General features: G+C 36.7%; 1 protein-coding gene across 1 annotated transcript; it reads left to right on the top strand.

The window, feature by feature from the left end:
• The first annotated feature begins 1,405 nt into the window (after positions 1-1,405).
• LOC121736626 (solute carrier family 2, facilitated glucose transporter member 1-like) lies at positions 1,406-25,603 on the top strand. The gene is made up of 12 exons (XM_042127954.1): positions 1,406-1,601; positions 15,856-15,954; positions 16,358-16,524; positions 17,556-17,666; positions 17,774-17,861; positions 19,626-19,839; positions 21,147-21,205; positions 21,788-21,989; positions 22,789-22,925; positions 23,596-23,698; positions 24,328-24,428; positions 25,372-25,603. Exons 1-12 carry the CDS (start codon positions 1,596-1,598, stop codon positions 25,507-25,509), a joined length of 1,425 nt encoding a protein of 474 aa, XP_041983888.1. The 5' UTR covers positions 1,406-1,595; the 3' UTR covers positions 25,510-25,603.
• Positions 25,604-27,430: the final 1,827 nt, after the last annotated feature.

Genomic DNA, 27,430 nt, shown 5'->3' with positions numbered 1-27,430 from the left:
ACTATTACCTCAAACTCAAATATGTATAAGATTTTCAAGTGTAAATGTCACAACATTTGAACCATAACCCTTACTTACAATAAATATATTACACATCATAATTTGATGTTTTATTTCCAAATTTTTGTCATAAGGTGTTGAGTCATAAGATCAAACTGTATCAATAGCGTTTGCGGGGTAAATAGTAAATACGAACAACTTTTACAACAATAATAATATTATCACAATTAAAATAATAAAAAAAAATGCTAAACAGAATAAAGTAATGGAGTAGAGTAGGTAGTACTTAAATACTAAAGCGCTTACACAGTGTTACCACCTCTCAAAAATATTTATCCCTAAATTGGTGTCAAAAACCCCTAAAATCGCCTTAATTTTTCTGTTTTCCCCCTAAAATATGCATATATATATATAAATTTATAATAGTTTAGAAATAATATACTGAAATATGTTTTAAAATATTTTTATTATAATAATTGATTTAAATGTTAAATATTTCATCTTCATCTGAAGATTCAGAAGTTTTGAAGTCGTACACCTTATTATTGAATAAATTCAACATTTTATTTGTTGGATTAAATGTTGCACAAGTGACATCATTACGATTTAATGTAAATCGGACCATCAGGATGCTTTGCAACATTTCAATAGATAGTCTATTCCTCAACTTATTTTTAACAACATTATAGACAGAGAATGCACGTTCGACACTCGCGTTTGAAATTGGAACAGTGACAAATGCTAATCCAAATTTTGAAATATTTTCAAAACGCTTACAGCCCGCTGCGTCACAGTCATTATAAACTTCAAAATAAAAATCAGCTGAAGAAGAGGTATTTGTCCATTTTTTATTACTTAAATTGGTGCCACTCAGACCCACTCAAACGTCAAACATGTTTAATGATTGTTTGAAAAAAATAGTCTATGGTTTTTTGTCCATGCACAGCACGGACAATAAAATGACCGCCAGTGGCGCCAGTATTGCCGCCAGTCACCACAGAGTGGTCATAGAATTACGTAATAGATGTCGCTAGAAGTCGCTAGGTCAAGAAATAATTAATATTAATATCAACAATTTAAAAATATTAAAAAGTAATAAAATCCCTGAAAATACCCCTAAAAATTTCAGACCCCTAAAAAAATCCCATCTCACTTATTTAACCCCTAAATCTGGGGGGAAAACCCCTAAGTTGGGAACACTGCGCTTACAGCGCTATTGCCCGAATAAACTTTTAATATAGTGCCAAGATAAGTAACAGGCTTCTTATGGCAAAATATAAGCTTAACATCAATGAAATAAGGGTTACTATTGATTGTAAGGCTTTAAATGTTTTTGATACCGTTCGAATACTATCCGAACCGGTATATTACGTCATTATAAAGACAGTGTGCGTCCGCGTCATTTGAAATTCGAATCATTTTCAAAGCGTTCGACGTCCGTACGGACACGCGTTAGCGTTACCTACATTACAGTCGGAAAATGAGCATGTTTTAAAGTGTAGTGTTGTATAAAAATATTATTATAATAAGATAATATAACATTTTGTGTCAGTGACGACTATTATCAAAGAAGAAAACTCTGTAAAAACTCAAGGATGACGGTAATTTTCTTGTTGCTCTGTTTCCAGTTTGTTTACTCAGGCGAAAATGTTACATTCTTTGACCATGAACTTTACTTTCGAGGCATCCTCTTTCATAATGTATTAAATTGAAAAAAAAAAGGTCATCGAACTACATTGCATAGTATGATTATTTTATGTGCGCACATTTTTATTTTTGTATTTTTTTATTTCCAACAAAACATATTATATTTTAATTCAAAGAATTATTTACGCTAAAAATAATATTATTATTGATATGATGGTTTTTCAGCGCAAATAATTTCAAATTATTTTAAAAAGTTCGTTCGTCCGTTGAAAGTTCGCGTTTTATTATATTATTGTAGAGTTTGACAGATAATGTACGGGGCTTAAGATAAATCTTAATTTAATTACAGTTAATTAATTAATGTTCGGGGTGTGGCAGTAAGTATTTAAATATTATAACTTAAAGTTCTAAAAGTTTTCGTTTAAATGACCACAAAATTAATAAATTACTTTATATATAAGACAATATTATGATATATTACATTAATTATAAGACAAGATACAACTTTTCCGTAAGTTTTATCTTGCACGTGTTTTAACATTTTCAGTTGGTGTACGCTGAGTTATGACTTATGACCTAAGATATAAAACCGGTCTTTGCCATTATCACTAGGAATATAACTGGTATTACTATAGTTTTAACGCAAAAAGTACCTAAAAGACGTTTCGGAGTATCGCTTTTCTCACATACAAAGTGACTTGCACAGAGTACTTTATTATATGGTGACTTGTCTAACAAGATTCCAATTAGATATTAGACAATTTAAAAGGTGTTTGCGCGGCTTAGGTACTGAATAATTTTAATTCATATTTTTAACCGACTTCCGAAAAGGAGGAGGTTATATTATGTTCGTCTGTTTATATATTATAGTTATATTTTTTTGTACGTTCAACGATCACTTCGCCGTTTGTGGACCGATTTTCAAGATTTTTTCGCTATTGTATCGGGTTTAATCCGAATTTGGTACCATGTTCACAAAAAAGGTGACTTGATGATGTGATCCATAAGTAATCGAGGAAATTCCTCGCTATTTATACTAAAACCCCATCTGGATGATATTGTGATTTCGATTTATAATCTGAAGTATTTCAAATGGAAACTTATAGTGATTTTGGATAAATAATGAAGTATTCCAAACAAATCTTACCAAAAAGTCAGATTTTGCACCAATATTATTATATTATGGTTCGAAGGTGGTGAACATCTCCGGCCTACTTATAGATACATGTTTGGTGGTTTCGACGTTGTTTTAAGAATCGAAGGCATATGCTAATGGTACATTAGATTAATGATTCATTATCATCGTCTCTACCCTTACATCTTGCAACATTACATTATGACTCTATTATTATTAGTGTTTTCATAAGTTTTTTACATCGAGACAGCTGATATCTTTGATCATTATTCCGCTGTTTGTGGACCGATTTCGAAAATTCTTTTGTCTTTTTATAGGATATAATCTGAATTTGATACAATAATCCCATTATAGTATAAGCAATCGATGTAAATTCTTGAAATTTATAAAAACGCACATGGTGGTTGAGATGTTGTTTCTAGTAACTCAAGCATATGTTACAAATAAGTGAAATTTCGTAATAAGTATTATATTATAGATGTCGCAGGCAGGTTTTATAATCCGCCGTTTTACATTACGGCTAGCTGTTTTTAAAAACAGGGCCGTTTTGTAATGCGGCGATTTATCGATTGGCCGGATTGAATGCGGCTGAATGAAAAATCGCCGGAATGTATTCGGCACCATACATTATTCAAAACGGCTAGCCATAATGTAATAAAGCGAAAGATAAGCCGCCTCTTTGACAGTTTTTAGTTCCAATTCTTAATACCCTTGGCGCTGCCTGCCTGTGACATAACAACAATAATGACGTTGGATTTTGAGTGAATTAAATAAAGAAATCAGTAAATGTCAGAACAATTTTCGAGTACAATTAAAGAATATTAAATATTCTCGATGTAAAACAGTAAAGAAAGTACCGGTACGAGGAAAGTACGATGCGGCTAAACGTGGGCCGCCTTATTGAAGAATGCATCGCAATGACAATCCGACTAATCGTTAAACCGCCGCATTACAAAACGGCCTTGTTTTTTAAAAGAGCTAGCAGTAATGTAAAATGGCGGATTATATAATCTGCCTGCGACATATAATTATAATGCGTAGATAACCTATAACTACTTAACTACTATAACTACTTTCGTAGAGGTTATCTACGCATAAAGCCTTGTGGTCGTGTAGATAACTAAAAAGAGTAAAATTATTATTTTTGAACAAAAAATTTAACCCGACTTCCAAGGTAAAAACGATATTTTTAATATGATCTAAAAAGTATGAAATAATTTTTATTCTTCATTAGTGCCTTTTTCAAAATTCGACTAAACCTTCTAACTTCTGCATCCAATAAGAATTAAAATTGTAGTAAAATTGGTAGTAATTAGTAACTTAACTTAGCCAGTACCGACGTACTGGCTAAGTTAGGTTACTAATTACTAGACATCGGATTATATGCACCATCAAAGTGCCGAAATATGCATGTAAATATGGACAAAAAATAGCCGAAATATACAAAAAATATGCACAATCAAAAGTCACTGTTTATTAAATGCATTATTTTTTTTAGAGTTTTCCGGTGGTGCCATTAATAAAAGCTCAAATTTTATAGTCTCATCAAATCCAGGATATTTCATTTCAAGATTTTTCAGATACAGCATCATTAATAATAATAATTTTCTACCAACATTTTCCGATTGCAATTGCTTAATGCCCATGGTAGTTTAATAAACTTCATAGAAAACCTTTGTTTCTAGAAAGATTTTGTACCTATCGGGTGTATACTTTAAAATATAAGGATGGGGCATGGATGGGGCCACATTTGAAGTGTTTTGATGTATCGTAACTCTGTTTTGTGGCCTCGCGCTCGTTGTGAACTGTGATAGCTGCTTGTTTGGAGACTACGAGGGCATAAAACTGCCGAAATATGCACTATCAACGAGAAATTGCCAAAATATGCACTATCGTTTAAAAAGTGCTATTATATGCATTTGCATATTGCAAATGCATATAATCCGATGTCTACTAATTACTAATTATAATTAGTAAATACTATGTCAAGGATCTCAGTTCTGAGCTGGTACCGACAGACAGAAATCGAAGTCTTAGTAAAAGGGTCCCGTTTTTACCCTTAGGGTACGGAATCTTAAAAAGTATTTCAGTTTTAGGCAGAGAATATCCAGTAACCAGTTATTAGTGTTGTAATAATTTTGTAACATACGTAAGTATAATGATTTGGCAAAATTCTATTGTAAAGATTATTATATGGCAGCACAAAAACTTTCACCACTTTTTTTTTCGAACTAAAAGAAAATATCCAAAAACCCTGGTTGCCAGATTGGGGGTTTTTTTCGCAATTCTGGGGAAAATTTTGACTCTAGGCGAAAATTTGGGGAAACAGTATCTTTGGGGAAATGTTTGGGGAAAATAAATACACTATGGGGATTTTTTGGGGTTAGCACTTCTAAAAAATATATTTTCTTCTAATTCAAACAAATGAAACTAACGTCCTTTTCATTCGATTAACTTCCTGGTAAATTTGTTGTTTGTTTGGTCGAGTGCGTAAAAGGCCTGACAGACGTACGAACTTAAATTACGCGGATTTTAAGTTCGCGAACTTACTCGGCTCGCGTCGTTGACACAAGAGAATCGCTCACACTGGATTACCATGCCCCCAGGCTCGCGGCCCGCGGCTCTTTGCTGACACACAGGCGATTAAGGCTGGTATAAATAGTCAGTACTCAAGATGCATCTCGGTCTAAATTTTGACAGCCAACCAATCACAGAGCCTGAACCGTGTCTTGAGACCGGGTCGCATCTTAAATACTGACCATTTATACCAGCCTAACTCCTGAGATCGTCGAGCCATAGTCCGCGTACTTACACGCACGTCTGTCACCCCCTTAAAAAAATTGTCTCTTTGGTCGAGCGAGCGACCATGTGTTGTGTATCTGTTTAACTGTCGAGTGATTGAAACTACTAAATCGAATAAAAGTAGTTTCAATTTTATATTCGGTTTTTTTTCTGTAACAAAGCGATTGGGGATTTTTTTTTTGAAAACGTATCATTTTGGGGAAATATAAAAATCATTTTGGGGGAAATCGTAAAATTGCATCTGGCAACCCTGTCCAAAAACAAAATATCTTAATATTCGATGAAGTATGAATTATGATTCCCTGTGATCAGTGATGATTCTTATCAAATTCTTATTACCTTACCTAGCTTTCCGTAGGGCGTAGACGACCGGATGGCGGAAATTAATTTAGTCATAAATTTTCAGTCATTGATAATTTGAGTGTTACTCTAAGTACAGATTTCAGTAAAGTTTAACCCTTTTGAATTTAATTTTAAAACTTAACTCATAGAGGAAAATAATACATAATATCACTTTTTGAAATTAGGAGTAAGTACCTACCAAAACTGTTACCAAAAGAGTTGCCGCTCGGTAGACACTGGAATTCCAAGACCGGTTTCCAGGCTCCACATTAAAGTGCCTTATTAGAACAGCGTAGGCGCGGCGCACGTTTTCCTGACTCAAACATGAGATGGGGAGATATGCCATAGACTTCGAAATGTATAGATGTAGCATAACAGAACGCGCAAAACTTAAAAGATGTCGCAGCGACGGAATGTATTTTATTCTTAAGTGTATGATAATTATAAATATACGTATACATATTATATCCAATAACGTACAATAGCAGACGAATGTACTTACATAGTTTTATTGTGATCTGTTAACGATCTGTCTGATCACTGATGCCTCCACCATGGCCAGCACGCACCCCCCTTGCTCACTTTTTGACCTACCAAAAAGACAGTATTGAACACTTCTCTCTTACATTTTTGACGATCGTAAAGTTGGACGAGACCTACGGCTATACAACAGCGGGGCTTAAATGGTCGCTTTGGAGAATCATATATTCAATCATAATATGATTCATTTTCGCGCGCGAGAGACCAATCATTGGTGTAAGCGAATCACTATATGAATTGCACGCAATTAATATAGTGATTCGCTTATTAAAATTGGAGTTTATAGTGATTCGCTTCGATTAATGATTGGTATCGCGCGCGAGCGCCCACTCGCGGGACCAATCATTAATCTAAGTGAATCACTTTATGAATTGCACGCAAAGTGGAGTTTAAAAATTAATCATATTATGATTAATTATATGGTTCTCCAAAGCGACAATTTTAGCCCCGCTGTTCCAAGGAAATACAAAGAAGTGTGAGTTACGAAAATAAAGACGTAGCGGCGTTAGAGCCAGTCCACACGGCGCGTTGCATCAGCGTTGCGTTGACGCAGCGCTGCCGTTGGATAGTTTTACCTACAAATATCCAAGGTATTCACATGACGGGCAGCAACCCGGTGTTGACGTTATGACCCAGTAGTCCCTAAAATAAGCAGGTCGATGTCTGTCAGTACGAATATCGACGTAAAGGACATTAAAATAACATTCATATCAGTGCGCCTTGTACAGTGGCGGTTACGCGCTCGCCGCGTGCCTTGATAATAGGGAATAGGACAAAAAACCTTTTGTTTTTAGTATTACACGAATCAAATATATCAAATCGTTTAGGTTAGGTTAAGACAAATGTACTACATTTTTTGTTTTTACTAGAAAGTGTGTAATTTAGCCATAAAATGATTTAATTATGAAAAACCGCGTTATAACAGTCATCTTTGAGATTTTTTTCTATCCAGCAGAATTTTTTAATATTGGTAATATAGAGTAAAGACACGCGTTAAAATTTATAATACGTTAATATACGGTAATTAGTAGGTATGAATGAATAACAATTTATAGGGTATGCTCGTAGGGATTGCAATCCGGCGTCATTTTCAATCCGGACCGGATTTGACCGGATTACCGTCAATCCGGCCGGATCCGGTCGGATCCGGCCGGATTGATGAAATTGAACTAAAAACCGACAATCATCCTATTTTTGCTTTCTAATTCAAAAACAAGGCATATTATATGCATCACTTGTAGCTGATTAATGCAATATTTTCAAAGCGAGATATCCACTCTTTAAAAATTGTAGAGCATGGAATAATATTTTAAATGTCCGTATGGTTGCTCAAGTACATAACGGCATTATCGCGGCCTAGCCTAGAAGAATGAGCAGGTTAATTGCACCCTCGCCACCACCATACGTAGCTGTAGTCAATCATCAAGTGCGAGTTGATATTTAACGATATACATCCATTTGTTGCTCATCGTTTAAAAGCGTTACTTAGCAAATAACTTCTAATAGAGCTGCTGCGGTTCTGTGGTACCTCTAGGTTTTGATAATTTTTGTATAGTCAAGGAATATACATTTATGACGTATAATTAACACTAACTAACTAACAACATCATCACAATCACTTTCAAAGGAATTTGAACGAAAAGTTCCTTTATACTTCGTCGAATACATTTTTTTAGTTGATCGACTATTATTCAATAACTTTGTAGTCTTCTTAGCCATGATAATTTTCCTTTTAAATTCAGCACATTTCCTACTCCCGTGATTTTTAACATTTCTAGAAGCAACCGTTTAGCTGGTAGAAGAGGGGGGGATACTGGATTTTTTCCACTTTGAAACTTCATATTGCACAAATGGATCCCTAAATCGGAAAATGATCTAAGAATACTCGTAATATTTTTTTAAACCTATCCAACGAACACCCCGCACGGTGGGGTTGTCGCGAAAAAAAATCATCCCTACTTCATGTGTATGGACCTCCCATACACATGAAGTGGGGATGATTTTTTTTTGTCATTTTTGTCATTGACCATATAATATATATGTCGCAGGGAAAAGAAGATATCAGGGATATCCCGAAATCCCTAGGGATATCACGAAATCGCGGTAGATACCGAATATTCTTGTTTCTTACGTCTTCTTACTAAACAAATCTAGTGATATGTCATTTCACTAAACTAAATCTAGTGTAATGTTAGAAAAGCGGATACCGGCGAATAAAAATTTCTCTCGCTCGCTCTAATACCCTATCACTATCTTATGGGGGCGACTAACCCTAAATTGACGATTTTATAATTCATTTTTATACTTGAAAATAAGCCCCGAATTGTTTCATTTTTTTGCCTTAACTGTTGGCATTATTAGACATAATTGCATTAAACTAAGTTAATATTTTAACACATTGTATAAAATTCTATCATTGAGGAACTGACCTAGTGGATTTTTTAAATGTTACATATTTATCGAGTTATTAGGAAAAAAATAATTTTCTTTTTATTTAAATGAATCCGCGTCGTCCTTTTTCACCTGGCATATGAAAGACGGGCGTGAGTGTGAAGAGAGAAGGACGATTTTTTGCGTTAGTCGCCCTCTTAACGCGAATGGGGCATTATCAGCGTGAAGGGATCTTATTATAGGTATTGAGTTATTAATATCCCCATAATATACATTTAACAGGCCATCGAACCATGCAAGTAACATGCGCGTAAGTCTGGAAAATATTAAAAAATGTTGAAACTCGAGAGTCGTAAAAGGTGATATTTAGAAAATCGCATTCAAACTTAACGTACACGTAATAATTTAACGACTAAAATCACACGAGCCGCGCCAGCTCGAGCGACGCATTTGTTTCACTTCCACTAGTGCCCGTGTGGGTATTAGAGCGAGCGAGAGAAATGCGTAGCTCGATTTTTATTCGGCGGTATCCGCTTTTTTGACATTTCACTAGATTTAGTTTAGTGAAATGACATATCACTAGATTTGTTTAGTAAGAAGACGTAAGAAACAAGAATATTCGGTATCTACCGCGATTTCGTGATATCCCTAGGGATTTCGGGATATCCCTGATATCTTCTTTTCCCTGCGACATATATATTTTTAAGATTTTATATGCCATTTTGTTGGAATCATTAATAATTATAAATTAATAATTGGAAACAGACAGACGGACAGACAAACCGAAACTATAACAGTTCATTGTTCACTACAGAACCCTAAAAAAGTGAGAAAAAGCTTATCCATTTAACGTAAGTTATTCATGCAACAACCATATCAGTTTGCCACAAATTAAATTATACATATTATTATTTTTAGCAATATTCCACGAAATAAACCTCAACTTGTATGTACATGAGTGAGTGTATGCATAGGCATGCGCAGCACGGCATACACTCACTCATTTACTTACAGGTTGATGTTTATTTCGCGGAATTTTGCTAAAAATATTAATAAACTAAATTTTAAGCTATGGATTTCCGCAAAGTAACGCCTGATTCTATTCACTATTGCCACAAATCGTTAACACCGGATCCGGTATATTGGGACCGGATCCGGTACCCGTAAAATGACGCCGGATCCGGCAAATTTCCGGATCCGGTTTTCTGGATTGCAATGCTCGATAGGAACTGCGTATTTCTATTAATAAAACTAGGTTAGGTCACAGACGTGGGTTAGTGTTTGTTCACTTAGTTCTTGCGCGTGTTCTAGGAATCGTAAGTATGACTATTGAGTGCAGTCTGCACATTGTTATGCTAATATGCCCAGACAATAATACCAATTATGACGCACTCCATAAGACATCACCCTATATGTCGTTTAAAACACAAGAATATCGTAATATTATTATGATGACGCGTGCGTAAATAAGTGTATATAAAGTAACAAAAATAAGTGATAATACTTTAGGGTGTGTATGTGTTCCTTGTAGAGAGTTCACTGTGAAAGTAGCAGTGCTGAAAGACGAAAAGTTTTTTCACTTTTGTATGTGCAAGGGCCCTCGAGTGTCACGAGTTTCCCCATACAAAAGTGAAAAAAATGTTAGTCCTTCAGCGCTGCTACTTTCACAGTGAACTCTCTACAAGGAATACGTACACACCCTAAAGTATTTTCTATCTATAGACTTATTTTTGTTACACTCCGTATACCTATGTGTGCGTAATGGGCATTGCCCAAAAAAAATCACATGTACTTTTTATATTTTTTTTCGTTAAAATAGGGTATTTTAAGAATATAAATTAAATAATTTTGAAATTCATTGGCTAGTTTTTTCTCAATAAATTTTTAAAGTTTCGCTCTGACGTCATCATCGGCAGCTAATTGACCTTAGTGTTTTAAACTTCCTTTCAATCTTATTTATAATGGCTGGTTCGTCAAATGCAAGTTCTCATTATGTGAAAGCTGATACGAGAAGCTTACCAAAAGTTCGAAACATAATGTTGGTCGAATTTATTGCTAATTTAACGCCATTGAAGGTCAAACTAAGGTTAAACATATTTGTTCAAAAATATAGGTAACTAATGGGTATTTTTTTCTTTTATATACAGAAAAACGATCACTGACCTTATTCTTCGAAATGTTTTTGTAATGAGCAAAATTAAAAAAAAATGGACAATCCCCATTGCATGCAGGTGGCACAATAGACATAACTACCAGTAGTTCGACTGCAAAGAAACGGACAGGTTTCAATATCTGTCAAATTCGTCGGGTTTCACTAGGATAGGATTATGAACGGAATGTGCCTCGCGCTGGCTGATATACTTAATTTATTTTTAAATATTTAAAACAAAGATGTCAAAATTGAATTCTGACAATTTTAATCGCATGTGCCAAAACACAAACAACAATACGACCAAAGAGGACCACGTCCAGCGAATATATATGTCATAGTTTTAAATTCGTAAGTAAACCTTCAAGAAAAGAGCGTATTCCCTCTTAAAAGGCCGGCAACGCACCTGCAGCTCTTCTGATGTTGCGAGTGTCCATGGGCGACGGTAGTTGCTTACCATCAGGTGACCCGTTTGCTCGTTTGCCCCCTTATTTAATAAAAAAAAAGTAACAATTTAACAACCCTAGCGACGATTTTCGTCATAATACGTCAAATTTAAAAATTTCAACATCAGTTCTAAGTCGGCATACTCTCATTCTGTCTACTCTGCAGGTGGGCTTGCGAACGTGCATATCTATTAATCCTACTATTAATCCTATTATATTAGTATATATAATATTATGTAAACGTCAATTTTTAAAAGGAAATGGCTTAATCGAATTTAATTTTGAATTAAGTAAATCGGAAGTAGACATAGTAAAAACGCTGAATGGATTTGCGCGTTCGAGTTTTGATAAAAACTGAAACTACATGAAAATATTTTTTATACATTTTTCCTAGCAGAGAATGGCTCTACCATCGGATTTTCGAAATTACCTAACCACATGATAAGAATACCTATTTAAAATCCTGCAGATTTACAAATTAGCGTTCGTGTCTGTTCGTGACATTTGAATTTTCATGTTTGTGTAGGGTGTGGATATTTTACATAAAACCACTTAGAACCGGGTCTAGACAGATATAAAACTTTTTAGCATAAAATTATTATCATATTATCTACTATATTATAGTTCGTCCAATATCTGTTACAGTTGGATTTAATAATAATAATTCATAATAGCCTGCAAAACTACGGAGGCAATGATGATGAAACAAAATGATGAAAAACAGCATATAATGTTTAAACAACAGCGTTATGTGAACAAGGAGCAAACGCTTAAAAAAATATTATCCAGGAATACATTCCAATAGTTTTTGCGTACTAAAGTTTTCTATTCAAACCGTTTTTATTGTATTATATAGACAAAATAACAGCTAGATCGCCTACATATTAATTATAATAGATATAGATTGCCGTTTATTAGTTATTACACTAGAAGAGAAGTAGAGAGTAGAAACTAGAGAATTAGAAATAAACGTAATATTAGTTTATAGATTAACTAGATGACGCCCGCAACTCCGTTGCGCCAAAATTCGTATTTGGTGCGGGAACCGTACATTTTCCCTTTTGTCTTTCAAAGAATGTCCATACCAACTTCCAGCAAAATCGTTCCAGGTTCAGGCGTGAAGAGCTAGGTAACAGAAAGATATACTTTCGCATTTATCTCTATCTTTCGCATTATTTATCACAGAGAACTGTATTAAAAAAATATATTCTGAATAAATTTTTTTGAGTTTCAGTTTATAATGTTTGTAGGAATATGGATCTTATAGTTTATAGGCCAGCTCAAAGGACGACCCTTATGCTTACTAAAGTGCTTGGTTGTAACTTGTAGGTATAATTGGTAAAATTTAGCGAGACTCGGACTTCAGAGTCTCGGAAACCAGTTCTAGTCGCACATTTATGGACTTTACGCCTACACGGTACGCGCTTAGTTCGAATAACGAAAAGTAGAAAATATTCGTATCTACCTAGCTCTATCTTAGATGTAAAGCTCGTATTATTCACACCATCTTGCGGCACTGTGCTGACCCCGTAAGTTGAAAAACACTGCCCTATTCAGAGTCTTCTGTAAAAGTAGCAGCGCTAGAAGAGTTATTTTTGACTTCTATGTTTTTAGGATGCCCCAACGTCATGAATTTGATCATACAATATTATTTAAAGGCGTGAGTGGAAAAACACAATAACTTACGGTTAAAAAAAATGAAGTTTTTTTCATAAATGGGGGCTTAAGGAGCGGAAAATCATTTGAAATAAAAAAATATGCATTTTATTTGCATTCGTACGCCAGGTGATGAAGAAGATAGGTTACAAGCTTTGTTCATACAAGGGAAAAAATGAGTAAATGTCCGTATGTTAGTAAACTTTGTTACAAAATGATAGTTATCGTCTTCTTCAACCCAATAATTATCACGTCCTTATCACTTTGTTTTGTTACAGCCTGTATATTTCGGAATTCGGGTGTACCCATAAAGTTAATATTCCTAGCGGACTAGAGCAACAATCTCGAGCTGTCAAACGTAATCAAAATTGGTTTTCATCTGTGTGAAAAATATGTGTACGTATACACGTCTTACACAACCATGGTTGAACATGAATTCTGTGAGATTAAATTGTCAACGTGCGGCACGTGCCGACTGGACGTCAAAAAAAGAGTGCTGCTGTCATGTATCACACGTCTCTTTTTACCACGCAGTGTTACTGATAGTGACATCTCTCTTGCTCAGGCCTTTGTTTCTCTATTCCGCTAGGTATATTAACTTTATGGGTGTACCAAAGTGTGCCGTTTGACCTCGTGTTTATGACCGGAACAAGACCCGAGACTCGAGAGTGGTTGTGTAAGAGTGAAAGAGACAGAAAATCTATTTCCGTACATACTCCAGTCCACCGGAAACATATTCCATTTTATTATTATTCCGAGAATCCTAGTCTGTTTTCTAACAAAAATATTTACATAGCCAAGAAACTATACAAGAACTTTGTCTGGCATATTGAAAACGTCACTTGACAGATAAAGACAATTAGATCTTGAATACTTATTACGCTCTTATCAAGGGGTTAAAAAATAAAAATAATATTATGGAGAGATTAAAAATTCCCTGATAATGTAAGCGCACTACGTAAATCTAGTAGCCCATAGATAATTAAAATTCAAACAGAGAACGTTTGACATAGATAACGTAACATAACAGAGATAACGCTGAGTCGCGGGTTTTTTTAGCGTCACTTTTGTGCAGTTATTTCTTTATCTCGAATGTTTCTAACTTATTAAAAATTAAATTAAGTATAATTATTATCAATTTTAATTTAGGTACTTGATAGGTTGTGTTTTTAATAGTTATTTTTCCTAACTATTAGTAAACTCTACGTTTTCTAAACATTGGTCCTTCGAGCATGTCAACCTAATGCCTAATGATAAATCATGATTTTCGTGTGCATAGGAATTAGGATGATAGATGCTGTAGCCGGCATCTATCATCCTAATAATGATAGTTCATGAGACATCATGTTTTTCATTCAATGACTAGATGGTAGATGCTTAATAGTTAATACAAAAGATCAATAAGTATGCTTATGTCACGACAAGAATTTAAATATTTGTGCGATATTTCATTTCGAATCGTGCTTTTTCGGTAATACAGCCTTGATCAAGTTTTTAAAGAGTTTTTTTGACCAATTCACTTTTAGTACATGATGTCTATAATATTAGAAAATAACTGAATACATCATATTATTATACGTAGTATATTTTTTAGAATAAGTAGGTATATTTTACATAATTTGAATGTTTTCGGCGGATCTATTTTTGTAACAAGTACTTACTTAACAACTTAGAAGTATTCTATTGGTAGGCCGTACTAGTTGTAACTTGTAATCCATACTAATATTATAATAAATACGAAAGTGTGTCTGTCTGTCTGTCACCTCTTCCCGCCCAAACCGGTTAACCGATTAGGCTGAAATTTGGTATGGAGATACTCTGAGTCCCGGGAAAGGATATAGAATACTTTTACTTATCCCGGAAAAATGTACGGTTTCCGCATGATAAACGAATTTTGACGCAACGGAGTTGCGCCGGCAACTTCTAGTAATATAAAATTTAAATAAGGGCCGATTTTAAGAGTTATCTACATTAGAATAGACAATATTAACGTTAAATACAATAATTTAATTAACAATGCGAACCACAGAGTACTTTATTATATGATGCGAACCCTAAAAAATAAAAAATAAATAGTTAAATAATAATAAATTACGTACTCTAGTCTAAGTATGGCAGTCTCCTAGAAATTATTTTAATTAAAGTTAGTGTAGATATTCTTATAACTTAATCTAATTATAATTTCTAATGTCGTTAGATTAATTTATAATAAGCTATGTATTTAGCATGAATGAAGCACGCAGAAGATATTAAACAGAACCAAGTAGATAATAGTAGTTAGTACTTGACTATGCTAATTTTAACCTACATATTAGTCGACTCGTGACAATACTAGCTTAGGGTGACTTTCCGATCTGAGGCCAGCGACCGCGACCAACAAAAATTCAAACAACATCCTAATTTACAACATAGGCCAGGGGTCACCAAATGGCGGACCGCGGTCCGCGTACGGACCGCCGCGCGCCGACCCATTGTGTGCGCCCTGTGCGGACCAAGCATTTCGAAGATAAATAAATTTCGGTCTCGACTTACCGATGAACATCTCCAGGATTTAATAGCTTCCACCAATTTCACTCCGAACTATTTAGCGAAACATGAATTTCCACCAAGAACCGACAGTACAATCAATTACATATTATACCTTGTAGTTTGGACCATTATCGAATAGTTAAGTCTACTAAGGTCATTACCACACACAACTTATATAACGACGCTCGATACGCAACTAATCAATCACTTTCCATCAGGAGATGACAGCTCGTCTGGCGTTCGCCGTAATCTCGTCGGCGTGCTGGTCTGCCTTTCAGCATGGCTACAACACGGGGGTACTCAACGCGCCGCAAAATGTAAGTGTTACCGTGGGTTTCCTATAGGTATTGCCATTTGCCATAGGCGTAGCTATAGTAAGTTACGGGTAATGGGGTAGCTAGCCTTAGCTAACAAACTGGTCCAGACAAAATATTATGTAGGTGTAGCCTGTAGGTGAGTATTAATGGTGTATACCTACTCCGCGCCACGATAGCATAATAATATTATGTTCGAGCGAAAGAGGCCGGTTGATTGATGGGTCTATTTACGAAATTCTACGTGTGCTCACTGACGTAATCATTTCATTCAACCTGTATTATTAAAAAATTCTATATTTGGCTTTTTCAACCCTTTTCAATACCATTTTTTCACAATTCCTTTGTGTCATTTCATAGACTAATCGTTGTAATGTATTGCTAACTTAATATGTTCTTTGTATAGGTGATGTCGGAATGGCTCCAGGAAGATGTGTTCAACGGTTCAGCGTGGAACTCCACGCGGGGGGCTGAGAACGACCCCAAAACCACCACCGTATGGTCGATCGTGGTGTCTATCTACTGCGTGGGCGGCATGCTGGGGGGTGTGATCACTGGAGTGGTCGCTGATAGGTAAATATTATGCTCTCGTAGGTGATGTGTTATTTTGCTGGTCCCAGTGAAAGAGTGCTCTTCGAAGCCAATCAAATTTCGTAAAATTGTAATATGGTAAAGGTGAAATAATATGAGATCATACACTGCCGTACAGTACCGGGGGCGTCCACAAATTACGTGAGGTGCTTTTTTTTTATTCTTTGAACCCTCCCCAAACGTAACGTTCTTAATCGTTTAGTTTGACAATCAGTAGATTTTCTTTTGAACGAATTAATGAATGATCTTAATTATAGTATAACGATTAAGCTTACGATACGTACAATCTGGATGAAATGGACCAAAATACTATTATTTTTTTGAAAAAAAAAATACGTGAGATTTGCCGAGACCCCCTCCCTACCCCCTCCCCCCCTAAACACCTCACGTAATTTGTGGACGCCCCCAGTATTTAACCGATAATAACAATATGCAATAGTCTGATAGAAAAACAATGGTCTGATAGATAACCGGCGTAGTATAACGCTTTGTTTGAGGAAGGGGGCGGTGGGTATTGTCATAATGAAACGCGCATAACGGTACTTTGGTGCACTAATTAGCAAACTTCCTATTTCTATTTTCGGCGCAGCCTTCCGCCACTTGACGTGTCACGTGAACTCACGTGTGAGGTGTTGACGGGTGGTATCCGGAGTATTGACTAGCAATATCCTTGCAATTTGCAATTTTTGTGGCGAGTAAGGTCATCCTTATCCTCTGAGGAGTGAGGTTAATCCTTCAAGCCTCGCGCGAGCACCGGTGATCGCGACAACAATAGAATACAATAGCAATTCTTGGAAATTCTGATCTAAGGAACCTGTCGGAAATAAAATAACCGACAAAACCAAAGACGGACTTTATTTATCTAATCTAAAATAAAACAATCGAAATTAGGTTTAGTAACTACTAACGCCATCTATTGAATTGTCAAACAAAGTGTATGTATTCTTATTTATTTTAAACTCCTAACGCCATCTATTGACGACTTCTATAAAATACGAATTGTTAAATTTCAGATTCGGAAGAAAATCGGGTTTGCTGTTGAATAATATTCTGGTGTTTCTTGGTGCGGCCCTGGAGGCCGGAGCCAGATATGTCAACTCCTCGGAAATGCTCATTCTCGGCCGGTAAGATTTGTATAAAAAATAAATAAGCTTTCGTATAAAGTTATTAATAGTTGTGAGTAAAAATATTAATCGGAAACTTAGTTCTCTGTGAATGTTATATTTTACAGATTTTTAATCGGCATAAACAACGGACTGAATGCAGGTCTTGCGCCGATGTATTTGGCTGAAATATCTCCCGTCTCACTTAGAGGCTCGGTAAGATCACATTTTAGTATGGGCTCTTTACTCTTATATCCTCATTTATAGAAATTTAATGATTACTTAACACTAATATTTGTGGTGATTGTAAAACCTAAAGTTAAGTCATCGTTAAATATCTCTAAGTGCGGCCGTTTTTATAGAAAATACTAGCTGTCCCGGCAAACGTTGTTTTGTCATATAAAGTACTAGCTGTTGCCCGCGACTTCGTCCGCGTGGACTTCAGTTTATAGCGCGCGATGTCAACAAAATTGGCGAAAAGCTTTTATAAAAAAAACCCTGGTACCCCTTAAATCAAAACAGCTGTGCAGTGTGCACATAATATTTCAATTATTTTATGCCAAATTTTTAAGCTTACTATTTATCATTGATAGGTTTAAGGTTACGTCACTGCATAGATAAAGTGCTGATTTACGATTAACGTATAAAGTGCGTATAAAGAAATAACAATCGAAAAATATTGAATGTAAGATAATACCACCTGTTATAGAAAGGCTTTTGGGCAAGCGTTAGTGCGATGTAGAAGACGGCACGGCGCCATCTATTATGAGTTTTTGGCACTAACTTAATTTGAACAAATTTACGCATTTTCACCCCCTTACAACGCTTTTTTCCAGTAAAAAAGTAGCCTATGTCCTTTCTCAGGCTTAAGACTATCTGTATACAAAATTTCATTACAATCGGTTCGGTAGTTTTGGCGTGAAAGCGAGACAGACAGACAGAGATACTTTCGCATTTATAATATTAGTATAGATATAGATTTCGCCCATATTATTTTAATGAAGTGACTAAATAAGTATGTCACCATGGCAACGTCCATCGCTATCCCGTCGCAAAAACAATGGTCGCCGTCAGTCTCGAGTTGTAATAATTTACTATTATTTATTTAACAAATGCACTAATCAATACATATAAAAAGTAGATATTGTCCGATTCTCCAACCTAGTCGATATGCTTGATAAGTTTCACGAAAATTAGTCGAGCCGTTTCATAGGAGTCCAACCACGTACCCCGTGACACGAGCATTTTATTAGATTAAAATTGAAAAAAAGTCTTTATTCTCCAAAAGTCGAAACCATTGAGGTACTATAGACTGGAGAGAGCCTTATATCGGTGTATAAGCGTCAAAACTCTCAAAAGCATGTAATGTTATGTCCTACTTACTAGGACATAACAAAGGAGACGGTCTGCATATTTCATGTAATAAAAGTGTTAATAAAGGTTTTTAGTGAATATTTAATGCTAGATATTGTTGAGTTTTGTGGTTCCCCTAAATAATAAACCAACCAAGAATGGTCAAAGAATGCCTCAAACACGTGGATTTAACATTCAATACACGCTATGTTTTGAACAACGTTTTTTGGGCTTTTCAATCGGTATTTTTGTAAGCTAAAAAGATAATTTATAAGTTTATAAATCCCTTATTCGTGCTATATAAGGCATAAGTGCTAAAAATGTCACATCAATTAATAATTTGGCTATAAAAATTGCATTGCTTTTACGTGTGTTTACGGATTCTCATCACTTGGACTATAGTTAATCGATATCATGAACTAATTGACTTTCTTTCCTGTGTCATAATGTGCTTGGAAATAATCGACAAATAGAAATATTCAAGAAAATAAACGCACACTACTTGTATGAAAATAAGCACAAAATGGCCACGCGATGACGGGCTAAGACTACATCTATACTATAATACTTTATCTATGGTCGAAACTAACACTGATCACGATTCACGATACGACACTATACCTACAGATCGGCACAGTGTACCAGCTCGTGATCACCATGTCGATCCTGCTGTCTCAAGTCCTGGGGCTGAAGTCGATCCTGGGCACGGAGACGGGCTGGCCGATCCTGCTGGCAATCACCATCGTCCCCGCGCTCGTACAGTGCTGCACGCTGCCGCTCTGCCCCGAGTCACCCAAATTCCTGCTGCTGAATCGAGGCGCGGAACTGAAGGCTCAGAGAGGTGAACATTTTGTCTCGAAGGAATCAGAATAAAAATTATTTAAAAATTTGAATGATAGACTATGAAAAACTATCTTGAGGGTTTTGGTAGTACAAAAAGTTTTACAAGTAATTTAAGCAGCAGCTTTTAGACGTGGGAGAGCTATCCTTCGGCACGAATGGGCTGGGTCGACCGGAGAAATACCACGTTCTCACAGAAAACCGGCGTGAAACAGCGCTTGCGCTGTGTTTCGCCGAGTGAGTCAGTTACCGGAGGCCCAATCCTCTACTCTATTCCCTTCCCTACCCTCCCCTATTCCCTTCCCTTCCCATCCCTACCCTCCCCTATTACCCTATTCCCTCTTAAAAGGCCGGCAACGCACCTGCAGCTCTTCTGATGCTGCGGGCGACGGAAGTTGCTTTCCATCAGGTGACCCGTTTGCTCGTTTGCCCCCTTATTTCATTAAAAAAAGCTCGGCAAACGTGCGATATCGTGGTACTATAAGAGAAGTTGATTCCTATTTCCTAGGCAAATTCCTAGGCAGATATACCTACGTAGTTTGGTCACGTAACACGTTACGTCAAACCCAGCCATTTTTAATTTAAACTTTATTTCAAGTATAAGTACCTACTTCATTTTACAGCTTCCCATTTGCTTTTGTACCCTCTGCTAGCACTCAGCATCTGAAAAAATGTCGACATAGATTAGAGTAGAACATAAGATACATTCTCCTTTTTTGAAAACTGATGAGTACTGAGGGTAAGATTAATATTAAATACGTAGGGAAAACTACTCCATCGTTACATGTTCATCCTATATTATTGGTAACTTAAAGTATTGTTTGAAAATACTATGAATGCCAAGTATAGGTAGAATTCTCTATGTAGTATTGGTTATTTACCTTACTCATTTTCAGTTTATTTTGTACCATCGCATCGTGGAAATATTGGTCGGATCATGTCCATTTAATCACTTTTAATGTAATATTTCGGCTGGGTTTGACAGAGCGCGACCAAACTACGTAGGTCCCCCTTCTGCCTAGAAATCAAGTTCTCTGATAGTACCATCGAGGAAGTTGATTCCTATGCAATTGACAGACCAACGTTATTTGGTCGAATATGTCAATTCAATGTTAATTGTGATCTGTCACAATTAACATTGAATTGACATGATCCGATCAAATGACGTTGGTCTGTCAACTGCCTAGGAATCAATTTACTCGATGGTACTTTCATTGGGTTCTTTACCAGCAGGTCATTCATTCTTCCTTATAAAATGTTATAGTTTAAAATATTTTTTAATTCAAATTTTGGTTAAATTATTTATAGCTTTGACCTGGCTTCGAGGCGACGTGTCGGTTCATGGGGAAATGGAAGAAATGCATCAGGTAATAATATTGTATAGTACTTACAAATAAGTACCAAGCAACCACAGATATAGATCAAGATAGATACCGCATGTGTATGAACTCGTGAAATCGCATATCGCGTTCCCAAACGACGAGCAATGCTCGTCTTTCGAAAGTCTTTAGTCTGCTATCAGAATCGGACGTCAATCGGAATTTTAAAAATGCCTAAATGCCTAAAAGTGCCGTATTGAGCTGTAGAAATTCAAATAGAAACGTTGGGCATGATAATAGACATGATTCTTATCATCGGTACGTCACAGTGGGTAGGAAAAAAGTGACGCGCTCGTTTTCATACAAATGGAGCGACATGCGGTATCTATCTTGATCTATATCTGTGCAAGCAACCCAAGTTTCTTCACAGCACCATCAGAGAAATTGAGGCCGATGGCGGTCTTATACGATTTGGTTGGATTGCTTCAAACCCAGCCGACCGACCGTAACATAAACTTCGCATAACTAGACAAAGTAACTTAGGTTACCCAATTGCCTCATCAATATTTTCTCTGATAGTACAATCAATAAAAAAGTAGTTAGCCGTTTCAACGTTCTTCGTCATTCCAGGAAGCCGAGAAAGGCAAAGTTAGCAAGAAGGTGACGCTACGCGAGCTGTTCGGGAACCGCTCGCTCCGGCAGCCGCTCATCATCGCGATGACGGTGATGGCGGCGCAGCAGTTATCCGGCATCAACGCCACCATGTTCTTCTCCACTGACATCTTCACCCAGGCCGGACTGGATGAGGCGCAGAGCCAGTACGCGACTCTCGGTGAGTTTGTCGATAAATATCTGAATTTATGGCTAGACTTAGGAAAAAAATAGGCCAAGATGTTAGTTATTGTGTCAAGAAATTGATCGTAGTTTCTTATATTATATACGGTATTCCCACGTTACACCAATGCAAGCGATTACGAACGTATACTCCTAGGTGTAGGGTACCTACGTGATTGGCCATGACACAATAGACATAACTACCAGTAGTTCGACTGCAAAGAAACGGACAGGTTTCAATATGTCAAATTCGTCGGGTTTCACTAGGATTATGAACGGAATGTGCCTCGCGCTGGCTGATATAATTTATTTTTAAATATTTAAAATAAAGATTTCAAAATTGGACACTGACAATTTTAATCGAATGTGCCAACACACAAACAACAATACGACCAAAGAGGAACACGTCCAGCGAATATGTCATAGTTTTAAATTCGTAGGTAACAATTTAACAACCCTAGCGAAGATTTTTGTCATAATACGTCAAATTTAAAAATTTCAACATCAGTTCTAGGTCGGCATACTCTATCATTCTGTCTACTCTGGCCATGATCTACGTCGCCTGTTATTACTTATTGCTATAGGTAGCTTCGTAATCATGGTATCAACAGCTATTCGTCATGCACCAATTTTTCTAAGTTGGTTTCTACGGTACCTCTAAATAAAGGTTTTTTGTTAGAGTGCCATAAGAAAACATTTCATTCAAAATTTAAAATACTTACAATCTAATTGAAACATCTAATATATTATTGAAACACTGAGAACAATGTGTGAACCAACATGAACGTGATTTTCAGGTATGGGCACCGTGAACGTGGTGATGACCGTGATCAGCCTGCTGCTGGTGGAGCGCGCGGGCCGCAAGACGCTGCTGCTGGCCGGATTCGGCGGCATGCTGCTTACCACCATCGGACTCATCGTCGCTAACTCCTACGTAAGTTGAAAGTTTTCGTTTTACTTATGTAAGGTTCTGTGTTTGACATTGTAAATGTATTTCGCAAAAGTCCTTCTTAAAATGTAGGTTGCAACTTGCAACACATCCCTATGATTAAGATCAAAGGTGCGCGTCCACCGAATCGGAATCGGAGCGTACGCAGTGGACGGATTCGTTGCTTTGTATTGATTTCTATGATGCTGCGTGCACTAGAACGTCATTTATGCGCCTGACAAACTATAGTAAATGATGACCTGATTCCGACCCGGTGGACGCGTAGCTTAGGATAGATTTCTCAATACAAAATGTATATGTACGATCGAGGAAATTGATTCCTAGGCAGTTGACAGACCAACGTCATTTAGTCGGATCATGGCAATTCATTGTTAATTATTGTGATCTGTCGGCTGGATTTGACGTACCGCGACCAAACTACGTAGGTCCCTCTATCTGCCTAGGAATCAATTTCTCTGATAGTACCCATAGTACAACGATTATCTTAAAAAAAATAGAAGTAAGACAATTTTTCAAAATTTTAAAAACACCGTTATTTACTCATAAAACAGCCAGAAGATGGCGTTACTTGTAAATTTGAAAGTCAACAACAACTTTCTATTATAATTTTTTAATAATATAGCCTTATGTATAATTAATATCTCTTATTGCATAGACGCACGTGTGGTGGGTGCCGTTCGTGTGCGTGGCGCTGGTGCTGCTGTTCGTGGTGATGTTCGCCGTCGGCCCCGGCTCCATACCCTGGTTCCTCGTCAACGGTATAATTACTATTATTAGCACTTGCAAGTAATATTCGCGCACGAGTGCAAGAGACAAGTTAGTAGCTATGGGTCACATACTCACAAATCATACTTTATTACAACTTGCAACTAGAATCTAATTTTAAATAAATACTAAATTTATAGATAAGATGTATAATAATATTGTCCATCTGTTTATTACTGTTTTTGTTGAAATTTAGTATGAATATACTTTGAGTCCCGAAAAAGGACACATAAATAGTTTTCATACTGAAAGTAACGGTTTATATGCGTGTGCGAATGGTGCGATATAAACGAATTGCTGCGCAACCAAGTTTGGCCACCAATTAGGTTGGGTTGCACCAGAGACGTGGTTAAAGTTAAATTTATGGTTATAGTTAAGGCTAATTTAACTTTAACCTTAAAGCTAGATGGCGTTAGAAGTAACTTGCTTCTATTTAAATTACTTAGACTGGATTGCACCAACTAACTTTAACTGTAACTTTAACTTTGACTACAATGCAAAATGTCAAATCTTTGGGTAAAGTTAAAAATGGACGCCATCAAGACGCCATATTTAATTAATATCTATATTCTATAAGCCTTCTAGCGCCATCTACCGCCGGTAACGCTGTAACTTGTTTCAGAGCTGTTCAACCAGGCGGCGCGGCCGGCGGCGGCGGCGACGGCCGTCACCGTCAACTGGACCGCCAACTTCCTCGTCGGACTGAGCTTCCTGCCGCTCACGGTGAGTCGATAGAGTATAACCTATCAGTTAGTATAGCCTACCAATCAGTTATCAAGTGGCGCGGACGTATGAAAATTGAAAACATTAAACACACATAGAATTTACATTACCCCTGTGACCTCTAACACACACCTAATTAAATCAATCAATAAGAACTAAAGTATAGTTTTCACAGAGCCAGTACTGGCTGCCAATAAGACTGGCAGCCAGTAAAATTGGCTTGGTATAATATGCCGCGTGTGAACAGTTTTTCAAACCAGGCCAAACTGTTCACACGCGGCATATACCAAGCCAATACTGGCTGCCAGTCTTATTGGCAGCCAGTACTGGCTCTGTGAAAACTATACTTACTCGCCTTGTCTACTGCAGTGTTCTGAGTATTCTCAGTTTCTAGGGGAAAGAGAGAACTGGACTCCAATATGCAATGGCTAGTGTAGTCGAGGGTTTAATCGTAACCAAAATTTTAAAATGTAACCTGTATAGTGCGTCAAGAAAGTGAAGAAATTAAAAAGTGGCAACATCATAGTGGTACCCTTTCAAATCAATCTAAGAAAAAAGGGATGACACTACGATGTTGCCACTTTTTAATTTCTCCGTCTTAGGTACTGTAAAAAAAGTATGCATAATGCACTAACACCAAGTTCACAAGGCAGTCATAGTTTTTGAAAAGACTTTTCACTTCAAACACTCTTTACTCGTACTACCAGCAAAGGCCCGAGTGTGAGTTTTTGTTTCACATTCAATCGTGATTCGTGAACGCGTTTGGCGTTTACTAAGATTTTGTATGGGATTTGTACAGCGCCACCTAGCGATGCTCACGGGAGTGAGCCCAGCTCCCATACAAAATCTTAGTAAACGCCAAACGCGTTCACGATCGAATGTCAAACGAAAAACTCACACTCGGCACACAGTATCATTCTTCTAATGAGTTGTTACATTTCAGCGCGTACTGGGCATGTACACGTTCTGCATATTCGCGGCGCTGCAGGCGATCTTCATACTGTTCATTCTCAAGAAGGTGCCGGAGACCAAGAACAAGACGGTCGACGAGATCACCGCCATGTTCCGACAGAACTTGTAGATTGTACAAGGTACAGCCTGGCCAAAAAGTGTAAAAATTAAAGTGTAAAGCTGATCGCACATTTGTCAGCACCACAGGCATAGATCAAGATAGATACCGCATGTTGCTTTATGTGTATGAAAACGAGCGTGCCACTTTTTTATAGCTACTGTGACGTACCGATGATAAGAAAAGTGCCCATTATCTAGGCCAACGTTTCTATTTGAATTTCTACAGCTCAATTTACTTTTAGGAATTTAGCATTTTTAAAATTCCGATTGACGTCCGATTCCGATAGCATACTAAAAAACAGACTTTCGAAAGACGAGCATTGCTCATCGTTTGGGAGCGCGATATGGCACGTGAAGTACATAGTACATACATGATACACATGCGGTATATATCATGATCTATGTCTGTGGTCAGCACCGTATGCGCCGTACCTACGCGTCGAACGCAACGCATAGTGCGGATGAATGTAAGAGGTTTCACATCATTCCATACAACGAATTCTAAAATGCGGCGCGTTCGTTCTGATAAATGTGGGATCACTATATACATAAGTATCTTACGTCAAAAATGTAACAGCTACTGAAACTAGCGCCCCCATTTTTATTTACTCTTTTTGGCCAAGCCTGCGCGCACACAGTGTTACCAACTCTAATATAATATTTGCCCAAATCCAATAAAAAATATTTAATGACAATATTTTTGAAAAATCCTCAAAAAACGTAATTTGCACTATAATAATACAACATAAATTGGCGTATTTATGTTTCATTTCATTAGATTTTTTACCCTCTGCATTTTCGAGGGAAAACCCCTGAGTTGGTAACCCTGCGCGCATGTAATGACGAGTCGCATGACTGGGGTGGGCACTGGGCTGCATTTATTTGGTCTGAAACTGCGCCTCCTTTTAGTATGCGCGTACCGAATCTCCTCAAAAAGCTTTTAATATGGGGGCTATGTGTAAATTGCATCTTTGAAAATTAATACGGCTTTGGCAGTCAAAATCGTCACAAACTAAAATGGAAACAAAATCCATAAAACTATACTATAATATAAAGCTCAATGCCTAAAGCCATATATTGACGAAATATTTTATGCATGGCTCCTCGCCATTCTCCTCGCAAGGGGCATAGACAAATAAATTTAATAAATAACAAAATTTTAATAAAAATATTGAGTCTAATTTTTGTAGCAAGCTCAATTTGTTATATTATAATATTTCACAAGTCAGTTATGACTTATGTATATGCTAAATGCTTCGTTATGAATTGCTACACAACGAATGAAAGTGTGGCAGTTAATCTTTTAAATATTATGTTTCAGCTTGAACGCTTTCCTTGCATTTATTATAGTAATATATTATCCTTGTCTATGCCCTCTTTAATTTCTAAGTTAAGACTAAAGCCGCCAACCCACCGCGGCGCACGCTGTGCACGGCCACGCGCACGCGTGGACGTGCTAGGTTTATTTATTTGACTTGACACAATTCGTGCGTAGCGTGTGCGTGGGTTGCAGTGGACACAGTCACATATATTTTCTGACAAAGCGAAGCTTGACGCACGTGCGTAGCCTCTCCGTGCGCCGCGGTGGGTTGGCGCCTTTAAGAATATTTTGGACCAGTGAATATTTTATATTCAGATAAATCACAAACTATTAATGCTTTTTTGAGTTTTTATGGAAACATATTTGTACAAGAACAATTTTTGTGTATATAAATGTTTTAAGTTTACAACAGAGTCTAGATTCTAGAACTTGATAAGAATCTCAGTTAGGTTAGACTTAGGTTTTAGTTTAGATTTCCACCACTGAAATCTTAAGAATAACAGTTTTTTTAACCAGTACATTTTTTTTAAAACTTCAGTATTTTCATTTTCTCTTACTAAAATAAGCTTTTAAAAAGTAAAAACCATTTTTGCAGTCTTCTATAGACAAA

The sequence above is a fragment of the Aricia agestis genome, chromosome 19, assembly GCF_905147365.1.
Source record: "Aricia agestis chromosome 19, ilAriAges1.1, whole genome shotgun sequence".
In the NCBI taxonomy this organism is placed as follows: Eukaryota; Metazoa; Arthropoda; class Insecta; order Lepidoptera; family Lycaenidae; genus Aricia; species Aricia agestis.
Note: the sequence above shows the minus strand (reverse complement) of the source record. Positions and strands in the feature narration are given on the sequence as shown.